Source organism: Trachinotus anak, unplaced genomic scaffold (assembly GCF_046630095.1).
Source record: "Trachinotus anak isolate AG129_WGS33_773 ecotype Australia unplaced genomic scaffold, CSIRO_AGI_Tana_v1 ptg000024l, whole genome shotgun sequence".
Lineage (NCBI taxonomy): Eukaryota > Metazoa > Chordata > Actinopteri > Carangiformes > Carangidae > Trachinotus > Trachinotus anak.
The window spans coordinates 13,364,812-13,378,478 of NW_027273875.1; the positions used below are offsets into that span (position 1 = coordinate 13,364,812).

General features: G+C 40.9%; 1 protein-coding gene across 8 annotated transcripts in view; it reads right to left on the reverse strand.

Moving 5' to 3' along the window:
• map6a (microtubule-associated protein 6a) overlaps positions 1-13,667 on the reverse strand; it is a 19,700-nt gene continuing 6,033 nt past the window's right edge. Inside the window, exons 2-5 of one of the 8 annotated variants that reach the window (XM_071460842.1) lie at positions 6,533-6,746; positions 6,157-6,371; positions 3,055-3,165; positions 1-853 (exon numbers count right to left, since the gene is read on the reverse strand). In XM_071460842.1, the coding sequence (XP_071316943.1) occupies positions 706-853; positions 3,055-3,165; positions 6,157-6,371; positions 6,533-6,746 (688 nt within the window). In that variant the 3' untranslated portion in view covers positions 1-705. Of the gene's footprint in view, positions 854-3,046; positions 3,166-3,718; positions 4,898-6,156; positions 6,372-6,532; positions 6,747-13,667 lie in introns of those variants that run through there. The other 7 variants (XM_071460845.1, XM_071460843.1, XM_071460848.1 and 4 more) reach the window with 7 other exon arrangements.

Consider the following 13,667-nt stretch of genomic DNA (forward strand, 5'->3'; position numbering starts at 1 on the left):
TGATGTTACTGAGGCTACGTCCATCTTTATTCACAGTGTATGGTTTGAATTTAAAGTATCATGAAAAGTATAAATTTGTACAGGCACCAAAAGTCAGGTATTCTTTCCGTAGAGGAAATTTTCTAATGATGTCAAATCATTCATTGTTTTTCACTTTTCTATCCCAAAGTTTTATTTCCTTTGTTATACATCTAAATGTCACATTATGTCCAGATTTATGAATCCTCTCCCTAAGCAACATGATCTCTTTATCACTTCACACTATGCTAACCTATTATCTGTAAATGACTGTCCATACAACACACATTCAAATACAGTGTGGCAATCTGCAAGTTATGCTCATTTATTTACACTAAAACCGATCAATGTACAGTACAGGTTTTTGTAATTGTTGTGTAAGCACTTTATGGTGTGATATTTCTAACAATATTGACAATATCCTTCAAAATAAATTGCATGAAACCAGAAAATAATGTAGCACCTTTGCAATAATGCCGTTTGGGTCAAACAGCTGTGACCTCTGAGCCAAAAGCTGTTTCAAACATGCGTGTTTCAAATATGTGGGCGAGTTTTTTTATTTTTATTTTTTTATTGTGTGTGTAGGATTCATCTCTTTTCCTAATCCAATTTAAATACTAGATATTTACAGTACAGAGCAGCAGTCTCTGCATGAAGGTGTAGCTGCCTCCATCCTCAGAGGCAGAACTACTCAGTCTGGTTCATGTCTAGGGCAAAGCGTACGACTCCGCTGCTCCGCCGAGGCTCGTCCCTCTCCAGTAGTGGTTGTGGTTCTCCTCCAGCAGCACCCTGGGAATGATGATGACTGGGTCGGAGAACCTCGTCTTTAGCATCTCTAGGAGGCAGCACATGGTTAAGATACCAGAGAAGAAGAAGGAGACAGAGAGAGAGACACTCGATGAGGCATTTTTCTCGGGTGAACAACAGCATGAGCACCCTGTGACCGCTCATTTCAGAGGAGAAGATCAGACTTTTGTTTTAGGGATGAAAACTCAGTCGGAGACAAAGATGCAGCAACAATACTGACTTCTTCTGTTTGCTTGCCACAGATATTACACAAAAACCTTGATATAATTTACCTGCTAACAAATCTTGGCTAGCCAGAATATAGATGTATAATTAAGTGTATTAAGTGGTCTATTTCTAACACTGAATTGGACAGCTTTGTCTTCAGATCAATACAGGCCATCGGTTTTAATCTACACTTTGACCCACACAGTTCATCTCAGTGACACGAGCTACAGGATGCCAATAGTGCAATGAGGGTCTCGGGGTGTTCTGTTAAGAAAGCTACAGGATGCAGATACATTATGGAGAAATCTAAATCACATGTGAATGGAGATCAATCAGCAGAACGAATTAAAGTGAAGATCATTATGGACACAAATCTGTCTCACCAGATTTTGAAATTGTAAAGCCTGTGAATTTATATTACTGATTTTTTTTGCATTGGAATAATGTATGTGAATTTTTTCAGATATTCATAATGAAAAATTCAAATCATATATATTCAAGTTGCTCAAATTTGACGGGCCAAATTCAGATCCCAAAATGTATCAGCACTGATCACATACAGATCAGCACACATCATATATATTCAAGGTGCCTTCACGTCTCATGACCTATGGAACATAATGTGATTGGCCGGATGTTTGATTTGAGACAGAACTGATTAATTGAATTTGAGCAACTTGAATACATATATGATTTGAATGTTTCATTCTGAATTTGTGAACATTGAAAAGAAACAGTGAAATGAGTTCCTGAAAATTTCACAAGTTGAATTCAGTCAGAAAAAAAAAAATCAAATACATAATATCAATCCAAAAAAAAGAATTCAAAGGCTTTACAGTTTCCAGACCTGGTGTGACAGATCCGCTTCCATAGATCATTAACATGCACTTACTATTTCTTTGTAACTGTCTCTTCCCAAAGCAGAGCCACTTCCCACCTTCCACCTCTACTTACCCCAAGTGAGTCCATCTTGCTAAAGCCCAACACATTCTAGGTACAGTGCAAAATCTAGACCCAAAATGAAATCTGATTGCAGGTCCAACAGAAAACAGTGGCAGCATGCTTCAGAATGAAAAATGATCATTATACTCTAAACATAGTATGAAAGTTTGAACCAGTGATGACAGGCTGAGATGCAAAGTGTGTTACGGTTTTGAGTTGTATGTTTTTGTTTGTTGCACTTTTTGCTCTCTTTCTGTTCCCCCTCCCTTTTTCTGTTTTTTCCCTGCAGAGCTTGTGTGTGGCAGGGGCGTGGTGCAGCAGTGGAGGCCTGACCCACCTGCAGCCCATTAGTCATTAAGCCAGTTTAAAACCCCCAGTTCATCACCCACTCTCTGCCAGATTATTCCATGCTCTCTCCCTGCATGCGGTTCCCTGGCTACCCAGTCTCCAGATTCTCCGTCGCTCTGTTTTTCCAGCCATTCACCTGCCTGCCAGCCTCCTGCCTCTTTTCGCCTGCTCCGTTGGACTGTTTTTGGCTTCGTGTCATTAAAGAGGTTTTCAGTTTCCAACTCTTGTCTCTGTGCGTCTCTGCTCCGGGGTCCTAACCTAATAGGGAACTTAACAAAGTGTTCATAAGAGTATTACGGGTGACCTCCTCTCTCCCTCCTGGGGGGGGATTCAACAGTCATGCAGGTTGTTTTGAACCATGAAGAGCGACTGCGTCGCTGCAGCTGACTGTGATGTTGGAGATGACTGGAATAAACCCGTGGCCTCCTTAAGAAAAGGCACCTTAAGGAACCTGGCATGTAGGATGTGACAGCAGGCAGTCAGACAGTGCCATTCACCCCCACCCTCACCCCACCTACTCAAGTGTCCATATGGAAGAGAAATACAGAGGAGCTATGACCTGAGAAATAATGTGGTGGTTCACCAGAACAAAACAAAAGTGTGCCACTGTAATAGTAAAGTAAAAGTAAAGTAAATAACAACTCCATGAGCATGTATGAATGGGTATGAGAGGCATTTGTGGCTCACGTTTTTTTTTTTCTTTTTTTCTTTAGTGGTTGCGTGATTGGTTACCTGGGATTGGGTAGTGCACAGCCCCACAGGTGTTGCTTTAGAGTCTGCACCCAGCCAATATCTCGGATTGGCTGGCAGAGTTGTATGTAGTGGTACTGTTTTAGCACAACCCTTCAAATGAATCAGAATGTCACTCATTAGCACAACAGAAACTGGACACAGCATCATCCAAATGTGACATCCTCAAATATTCAAACCATGACACCTGACTAAGGATGAGAAAGCAAATATATCACACATTTGTGGTTGTTTTTTTCACATTAAAAGCATCATTTATTTCTACATGAACTAGAGCCTAAAGAAGCACATGACATCTTATTCTGGAATAAGTTTCTGGACATCCTTTGACATGCATGTTGCTCTAGAAGTTGGATGAGTTCTTGGAATATATTGAGACAAGGTGCAAAAATAATATATTCTTCAGTTCTCACATGACGGCAACATGCAGGGCGTGGACAGGATGTCAGAGCTCATGCCAGAATGCGGTGCGATCTTGGATAAGCATAGAAAGAAGTAGTGTGAGCAAAAATTCTCTTCCATGTGGATTTATTTTAAAAAATAAAATGTTGTCTGTCTCACAAAGACAAAGACTGAGACAAGAGAAATGCTGACAGACACCTGCAACCACTAATCTTCTCAACAAAATGAAGAAAGAAGACACTGCTTTTTCTGCTTTTTGCATTTATTTGTAACGTTTCATTAAATATGAGCAAGCAGATAGAAACACAAGCACGTCACAGTCAATTTTCTTTTCTTTTTTTATTCTTTTTTGCCCAAGACATAACTTTCTTTACCATACTTTCTATCCTTATTTGCCTAATAATCACAAAAATAGCACCTGGTGTGTGGTGTGTGCTAAGCACTGTATACATTTACTGCCCCTGCAAGCTCCCTCCTTTGTGTTACATGACAAGGCGTTCCCCCCCAACCAAAGGCTGCAAAATGCTAATGGGTCGGGCCCTCTCTCCTGACGAGGCGTGTGCTCAGCTTGGACAGACATGGTGGTCGCAGTGATGGTGGCCGCTGTCTCAGACACCACAGAAAACAGACTCGTCCAGTCAGAATGGAGGAAGGAAGCAGAATTAAGCAGGTGTGTGTGTGTGTGTGTGTGTGTGTGTGTGTGTGTGTGTGTGTGTGTGTGTGTGTGTGGAGCACACTGATGGGTCAACCCATGACAGACTGTACAGTGCTCTTCTAAGCCCAAAAAAAGGCGTCTCTATATGTATATCTGCTAAGATGCTTTGGCTCTAGCCAACACGTAGCCCTGCTATTATATATACACAAATATAAGCTTTATATACAAAGGAGGTTATAATTAGTTTTAACAGATAAACAGTCACAACACAACTTACATCTTGTTCCCTTTCTCTAACACATCTCACTGAGGAAATCTGGATTGAACCAGATATAAAAACAGGCTTTATAGCTTGTTTTGGTTTGTTTTGCTGGATACAAACACGGCACCACCATGTTGAACCTGCCACACGGAGCAGAAGTAGATCCAGTGTTGAATCATCGTTTTTTCCAACAACCTCGACCTCATCAAACCGACATACTGCTCATTTCAGCCTGGAATCTGGGCAAAATGAAAAGATGATTCAGGAACAGAGAGCGATGAACAGAGGAGTTACACTTCCATCACATCGCTGAGCTTATTGGTTTTAGATTAGAGTAAAATACTAAATCAAAACTTCTTCCCCTGGTAAACAAATCTTAACTAATGGCAGTGGATCGTTCACCATTTATTTGGACGGTGTGTCTGTGCTCCCTCTTCAAAGTTGCAGCAATATGAGCCATCTGCATGTCGTCCCATGGCGGTCTAATCACATTGGTTACGGTCACCCTGGGCAGAGTACATTTAAAAAAAAAAAGGAGGCATGTGTTTCGGTGCAGGCTGCTGCAATTGCATAACTGTTATGAAGCTTCACAGAGGGCTCAGTCTTGTTAATATAGATAATATGTGATTACACTGAATTATGGCTATAGAGACTGACAGCTCTGCACACTGAGCACGATAGACAGGATACAGCTTGACACAACATGTATGAACTCATCGCTCTCTGATTCTGAAAAATGTTATTACTCTAATGTTAATATTATAATAACATTACGACTGCGTGACAGTGTTATCTAATTCAGCGGGACTTCTCATCTGTTATGCAAATGACTGGTGTTTAATGCAAAATCAGTTTAGTGTGACCCAGATGGTTTGTTGGCAACAGACTGGTGTAACCCAGGGTGAACTGTGTGAGTGGTTTGCACATGAATGAAGGAAACAAACTGGGCGTTTTCTTCAGATGAACTGAAACAATTCTGTGTCGCCTACAACAGAGTTCAGTTATAAATGAGACACTGAATTGCAAAATCACATTTGACAAAGTGTTGCTGAACACACACTCTGAGCCCTGTGAGCTCCACGCGAACAGAGGACAGTAGCGGAGATGACAGAGCAGGTACAAAACAAGCTGTGGGTCAGACGCAAGACATTTATCAAAGATTTTCAGATTTGATGTTAATTTAGCAAGTGCAGAGACCATATCCAAAGAGCCAATTTGATCTTTATTTGATGAAACCAAAAAATCAAAAGAAGGTTAAAAAAAACAAATCCTTGATAAATTCAACAAAGCAATCTGCTCAGCTGATCAAAGCCAACCCTTCAGAATTGCTTGTTGGTGGGCCCATGCAACAAGAGCCATCCACTGGCTAACCAGGCAGCTGGTAGCCATGGCAACCTGGAGATGGAGGCGAGCAGAGTGGGGGTGGTGGGTGGCATCAAATGGCGGAGGACGAGGATGCTCCGACCCACGCGTTACTATAGCGATCTAACATAGCGTGAGGCGGGAGGAGCAGTGACATGTCATGTCGACATCTTATTCTAGTGCTATTGTACAAACGTAGCCAAGAGGTAGTAAGAGAGGACAGAGAAGAGTGAGTGGATACTGAGAGACCGAGCAAAGAAGAGAAGAAGAAGAAGAGACCGTAGGGGGCGGCAGAGACGAAAGAAGAGAAAGATGAGAACCTTAATTAATTTTGCAGCCTCTGTGTTTGATTTCCCCCAGAAAGTAAGAAATAAAAGAAGAAGTAGTGCTAAATGATTTTTACTCTTTTGCCTCAGCCAGTTTGTTGTTCATCTCTTTACTTTTCTCCTTGTCCCCCACCGCCGGCTGGGTCTCGGGCTGGTTCTCCGAGGTCGTCTTCTTGGAGCCCCTCTGCACGGCGCTCTGCTTATCTTTGGCTTTCTTCACTGGCTTGCCCTGGCCTGCCGCTTTGGCTCCAGACTTTTTGGGTTTAGAGCGAGGGGCACTATATCTGTCAACCTAAGGATGTCGGATAGTGAAATCAGATTGCTGGGATGGCTGGTAACTTCCAAAACTGTGTTGTGTGATTTTACAGGATTACAGTAATGTAAAGATTTTATCAGCTCCCTCACTGAATTCATTTTAAACCACACTACAAACTGAGAAAGGTGTGCACTCACCTGTTTGATGGGGTCTATGTAAGGCTCGCTGTACAAGCTGCGTATCCTCCTCCTGTCCAGGGCCTTGTTGTCAGCCGACCGCAGCGGGGCTTGCCCCTTGAAGGTGGCGCTGTAGCTGGTCTCTAGGCTGGTCTTCTCATCCGGGGGCAGGTACTGGGACTTGGCCCGGATCATCCTGGTGGGCTTCACATCTGTGTAAGCCTTAAATTCAGTTCTGTGTGGAGAGAAGGAGGTCAGCTGTCAGAAGATAATCTATGATGCTGCTGAGCTTGAACGCCCATTAACACTGATGGTTAATGTAAAATAAAGGGTCATGACAGTGCAGAGGTCTGGGTGACAAGTTAAGTTCTGGTCAGTCATTTCTGTAAATGATGGTGTTAATAGAAAACATTTAGGCTGTTTGACTCTGATACGTTTAGTCTTAAAGGACTGAAGGGCTGAGCACATGAGGAACTATCAGAGAGTTAAATGAAGAAGTTCAATATCAGTCTGGGAATGGTTAGCTTAGCTTAACTTAGCTTAGCACAAAGACTGGAAGCAGAGGGAAACAGCTAGCCTGGATCTGTCCAAAGGAAAAAAGTCTCCACTGGTTGTCTGACAGGAGGTAACTGCACCCAGCCAAGGACTAATCCAGCACTTATCATCCCATTCAACAACAAGCTGTTGTTTTAACACTTTGGTTTAACACTTCAGTGCTGACCTTGGTCCTTAGCTATGTTAAGCTAACTGCCTGCTGGCTCTAACTTCATTATCTGTGGCCAAACAGCAAATGAGCACATTTTTCACTATTCTCTCGACACTGGCTGAAATATTTTCCCATCACTTCCACTGGTTCATTACATGTGCTAATATATTGTTGGTATAATTATCCATGTGCAAACAGACATTACTTTGTCTTTGTCTTAGATGTGTGTATAATAACAGACATTACTTTTATTGTAGGCAGCATAACACCTAGTTTTATGGCTGTCTAGAGAAAGTAAGTGAAGTGGTGCATTACTACTGTAGAGCAGCGTAAGTCTGTAAGAGGGCGGAGGTCTGCACCGCAGTCTGACGGTGTGATATTCTCTAGTCCTCACGCAGCACTTCTGAGGAAGGTCAGCAGTGTGGCATTCACACGGAGCAGCAGCCCTGCAGCACGGATCAGCCTCCTCACATTTAAAGAGCAGTGGAGAGCTGAACCACAGAGGACGGCCACAGCAGCGTGACACCAGGTGATCATTAAAGTCCTTCACTGTCATATACCACACTACATCACTCTCTCTCTCTCTCCTTTACATTTTATCTTTCGCTGCAGTGGAGTGTATTCCCTCAGCATTACTCATCCAGTCATATGCACCAAACCACCGCACGTTACAGCCACAGAAATTACTTCAATTGTAATGAGTGACACAACTGTAAAGATTATATTCATTATCAACTAATCAGCTGTATTGTGTATTCTATAATATCAATGCAAATCATGAAATGTTCAAATCACAATTTTCAGAAGCATTGTTTGTTTTGTCTGATCTACACATTAAGAATAAAGACATTACGTTTCGGATCATATGAGGCAAGCAGCAAATCCTCACATAAAGAGTCTGGATGAAGCTGCACTATTGTCATAAAAGAGGAAAATTACTGCTTTAAAAAAACCTTTAAAATCTTCTTACAGAAGACACTTGTGAGTTTTTGTGATTAACATTCATTCATGCTTTTGCTTTAAATGTTACTGTTTGTAGAGATGATGCTCTTTAACAAACTCAATCAGACTTGGGCCCATATTCAATAATATCAAATATTGCAATATTTCCCAACATATGCAACATTTTGGATTTTATATATATATATATATATATATATATATATATATATATATATATATATATATATATAAAATTTTATTTTATTATTATTATTATTATTTTTGGAGTTTGCTCATACCTGAAACATAAAATATAATATATGGTATATTGTGACTGTATCAATATATTAAATTTTGGATATTGCCCAAGTCTCATCAATATTTTCACCTGGTTAAATAAAAGAAAAAGGAACAAAAATGAAATAAGTAATGTGTGAAGAAGAAGCTTATATTCTATCTGTGCGTGTGATTTCTCTTTGTTCACTCCTGTTTTTACAGCCAGAAACAAAGCAGATAGCAGGAAAATAACAGAATGTAACAGGAAATCAGCTTCTGGTTGAACTGCAGTTATTAACTAACAGTGATACAGTAGCAAATAGTTAAAATCATCATTAATCATCAAGTTAAGAGATTCCTGCTTGTGCACATAAACAGAGTTTGACCTTGTGTCCTCATCCAGAACATTTAAATAGTTTTTATGGCGTCTCACAGTTTGTCTCCTGCAACAGTAGCTAACACACAGCTCTCTGGTTTGGCCCAGTCAGAAGACACCTATCAGTCGTCCCCTGTGGCTCCAGTGGAGTCACAAACACAAACTCTCCAACGCCCTACACAGCACAGTTCAATGCAAACACTCAGAGCCAGTGAGAAATCCCCGTTCCCTCTGTAAGTGAAGAAAAGCAGTGCATTAGAAGACACCTCGAAGTGTGGACAGAGGGGGAGATGAGGCCAGGCTGCCTCATTAGAACGATTCTCATGGAAAGACATCAAATCAATAACTGCAGCTATAGCAAACAGCCTTGTGATCCTGTTTAATTTAATATATGTAGCAAGGACAGGCGCATTGATTTTACCTCTTCTAATATGTCTAATTGAGGAGGGGGCTGCAGTATGAGGCTGGATCTGAGCTGTGTGACTCTCCATCAGTGTAAAGGCTGAGTTCAGACGTCAGGAGTTCCTGTGCAGGGCTGTCATGGGATAGCATGTGGGAGTGAGACGAGAGGCTCAGTCCTGAATTTATTCTCATTCTGCATTCTCATATATAATAATTTTATATAATTGTTTGTGTGCAGGTAATTGGACTGAACTTAATTTTACTAGACCTCTCAAAATTAGCTGAATTTAAGTTTCTCTTTTTGTCAAGAGTATTTCACCTGGACTGAAAATAACTGTGAAGGAAAATCTGAAGGAGAATTTTGAGCTGGATTGTTCTTTTAGACTTTGTGACTCTGGGGCTGTGGAAATACTTTGTGGATATCTTTAAATATACAGACATTTGGTTGTTGCAATAGGATTTTGTGATTGTGTTGTTTCTGGGCTTGAATACAGTTGTTCTGTACATTTTGAGTGTGTATCCTTTGAGAACTTTGATATAAACATTTTAAAAGGAGAAAAACTACCAACAAAACAAAACTTGACTAATCTTAAATGCCAGGAGATTGACCTGGCTGTCACCCCTAACAAAATAAAACTTAAAAAGTCAAACAGTCTCTTACAAAGTTATACTTGTGACAGTGTTGCCATTTCTGCCGCCCCTACAAACACAGGCAGCAAGCATGGCTGAAATGATGACTGTCACAATAAAAGCTGCTCATGTATTTCATCTAACCTTTGTGAAACAGTGTCTGCAAAATATCAACAAGGATATGTGACATCTTACAAATTATTCAACAGATTTTCAAATTTCATCTTCCTGACTGTATAATTAGCTCATTCATTTAAACTGAAATTAGCTGTCAGCCACTCACATTTAAGCTTTTCGAGTGTTAAACAAAACTGAAGCGTAAAATGTCGTTTTACGATTAATGTGAAAAGCAAACTCTTCCTGATACAAAGGCTGGTGACAGTGATGTGGCTGCTGCACACACAAATCCCTCCAGTGGTGCAGAGGAGAGCTGGAAATCACACAGGCAGCGATTACATAACAGGACTGAAGTCCACTTTCAATGCTCAGCCAAGAAGCCCCAGTGCAAAGACAGGTCGCACAACAATGTCCAAGTCCAAGGGTGTAAAGCACCCACATGACACCACAGGGTGTGTGTGTGTGTGTTTGAGAAAGACAGATTGTGAGTGCAGACAGTGTTCACAGTGTGAAACACCGGTCTGTGCTCTCACATAGCTGCTATTCATGAACATATGACTGTGCAACAATAAAGCCTGTGTCTCGGAGGTCAGTGTGTACTTGGTACTTGTGTAAAAATTAAGGGATTCAAGCGACTGTCATCATGGGTTTGAAAACACTCTGAGGTTCACATGAGGCTCTTGCATCCAGAGCTGAAAACATTATTCCAGTGCTCACTGCCTCGGGGCGTCAGATGTTGGGTTTTACTGAGCAACAAAGACACGAGCAGGTCATTGAGACTGAAGCAGCAGCAGGCACTGAACCTTTCACTGCATTGGACTGTAGCAGTTGTGTTTTTGTGTTTTTGTGTTTGAGTGCCCATACGCAAATGTAATGTATGTACATATACTGAATTGATTATATAACATATATGTACACATGGAATAAAAACACTAATGTGAAACTGATTATTGAAACCTATAAGAAATTAGAATAATCATAATAGCATATATGTCTGGCCCATATGCAAATATGCTTAAATATGCTCTTGATATAGGGACATATATGTCTTATATTACATTTCTGTATGAGTTTCAATAATATCAACTGCATCTTATAGCCTTCTTCGTCATGTTGGGTCCTGAGTGCTGTCCATTAATCACCTCATTCTAGAGATTAAATATACAGAAAATACAAAGTTTTTCCAAAATGCAATCTTTGCTCCTGGTGGAGACAGAAATTTACAAGAGAAATATATGAAATATTCTGTAGCAAATACAATCTTTCATCTTAATCTATCAGTGGGTAAAAAGGCTTCATTTTTTCAGTACAAAGTAGCAGTTCCTGCTATTTCAGCCTTAATGTCCAAACTCACTGTGCACTCTTCCCTCTCTCTTCATTCATGGATAACCCTAACTAATGTCAAGGTCAATCTACAGTCAACCTTGACACTTTCTTCCTTTAACTAAATTTAACCAGGTCAAACTGGAAACGACTTCAGACACCACCCTGACGAAGGTGAGGCAGCTGAAAACCTTTGGGGAATAAAGCACAGTTTACCGGAGAACAGTTGTGCGACATTTTTAATTTTGATGAATTTACACTGCAGCTCACACTGGTGTGGTGTGTTTATAGTGTTTGGTGTTTTACAGTGTTGTGTGTTTTATTGTATTGTGTATACTGTTGCACTCGTGTTGTTTTCATCTGTTTTTATCTGTATCCCTGACTGCAAATCAAGGTTCCCACTTGAGATAATAAAACACCTGAGTCTGAGTCCTCTCTGTATGAGTGTCCTGAGAGTCTCAGTACTCTTGCTATTATCAAGTGCACTGTTCAGTTAATTTTCCATATTTTTCATATTTCACTGTAATGCAGTCCTGTAAAGAACAATAATAATAATTCAAACCTTCTATTTCTGTTTAATCTGTGTCACACAAATGACAGAAACAATCATTTCAAACAAGCTGTCCTTCTGTCTCCTCTCACTAACACTGTTTTTTTGTTTTTGTTGTTTGCATTATGTTATCACACTGATACTGCCTGATATTTCCTGTTGTGTGACCAAAGCTGCTTTGGACGTCTGACCCCTCTGACCCGCTGTGGTGGAGGGAAGTGCAGAGAAAGGCCTCGTCATCACAACCAAACGCTGGCACTGACAGGGGTGGAACCACGCCAGGGTACAACATTGCTGAGCGTCTTGCAGCCCTTTGCTAACATGACACAATCTGGACCGCTCACCACAGGAGAGAAGGGTAACTAGCATTATCACCAACCAGTCAAACTGCAGTTTACATCCACGTCTGTCCAGACTCATGTAATATAGTGGACTTTTGAAGAGTTAAAAAAGATAATAAGTGAATTTTCATTTTTGAGTTATGGCTAAAACGTATTTTGTGAGCTCACAGTGACCTTGACTTTTGACCTTTGACCACAAAAATCGAATCAGTTCATCCTTGAGTCCAAGTGAATGTTTGTGCCAAATTTGAAAAATCCCCTTGAGGTGTTGCTGGTGCTCCATGGGAGGTACAGACAGAGAGACAGAGCTAAAACATGACACAGCTGTCTTAAAAACAAATACCTACAGGATTCCGCACTGTGGGTGAAAGGCCATGATGAGCTGTGCAGGTTGTCTTCACACATAATCCCAGTTAAAAGCAGGATGACAGGTTATTGGCAGGCCACAGAAAACCACCTGCGAGTGGAGTAAAACGTCTCATCAAATTCACTTCAGTAAGGGATTCCCATTGAAAACAAAAATCCCTAATCAATAATTGGAATCAAGCAGGCACACCTCCAACAACTCCAAGGACTGTAAAAGAGCTGCAGTCAGAGCATAAATATCTCAAAAGAACACAAAATTATAAACCTATGAAGCAGGAATCCTGACGGTATTCAGAATTATGTCACTTCATCCAATAGTCACTGAAAACCAAAAAATCAGGATGCTAGTGGCGCTGGAGGAGAAGTCTGGGGACCACTAATGTCATCATGTTGTCATCATCCAGTTGTTGAGATATCACCAAAGTGGTGGACAACCAAAATATATACTGACGTATACTGCATGTATCCCACATCCTTACAGATCACAGTCAAATCTGTCCACATGTGACTAATCTATGGTAGACACAACACACAGTGCTTCCCAGTTTAAAAAAAACAATACACTTTCTGACCTTTTATAGATGAAGTGAGTAATTGATTGTTAAATATTATTCAAATCTGTAAGAACAACGGCAGCTAGTTGTATCTTGAATGCCTTTGCTGTGTATGGATGCTGAGGACCATGGACTTTGGACTTTGAGATTCTCTACACCATAAATACATCTGAGCACTTCTGAGACAAATGTCTGTGCAGTTATCGCTGACAGTGGCCTCAGTGAATCTGGCTCTAATTCCACACTAGTGCTGGCCTCAGATAAAGGGCTGGCCGGCTTCTCTCAGAGTATTTCCAGGGAGTCAGTCTGCCCACGCACAATGCTATAGCTTCACTTCCTGTCAACGGGTGTAAAGCCTGGCTTCTGGTCAATGCTCCCTCCTGGGATCAGTTGGCCTCATCTCTATCTCACAGCCTCTCTGCTGCCTCTCAGGCAGTGGCTCAGTGTAAACAGTACTCTGCAGTATGGGAATATTGTTGGGTCAAATTTTACAAACATTCTTGGCATTGTCACGATTAGTGTCAGTAACAGCTAATTTGCATAAAAAACAACAATCATCAAACAAACATACAG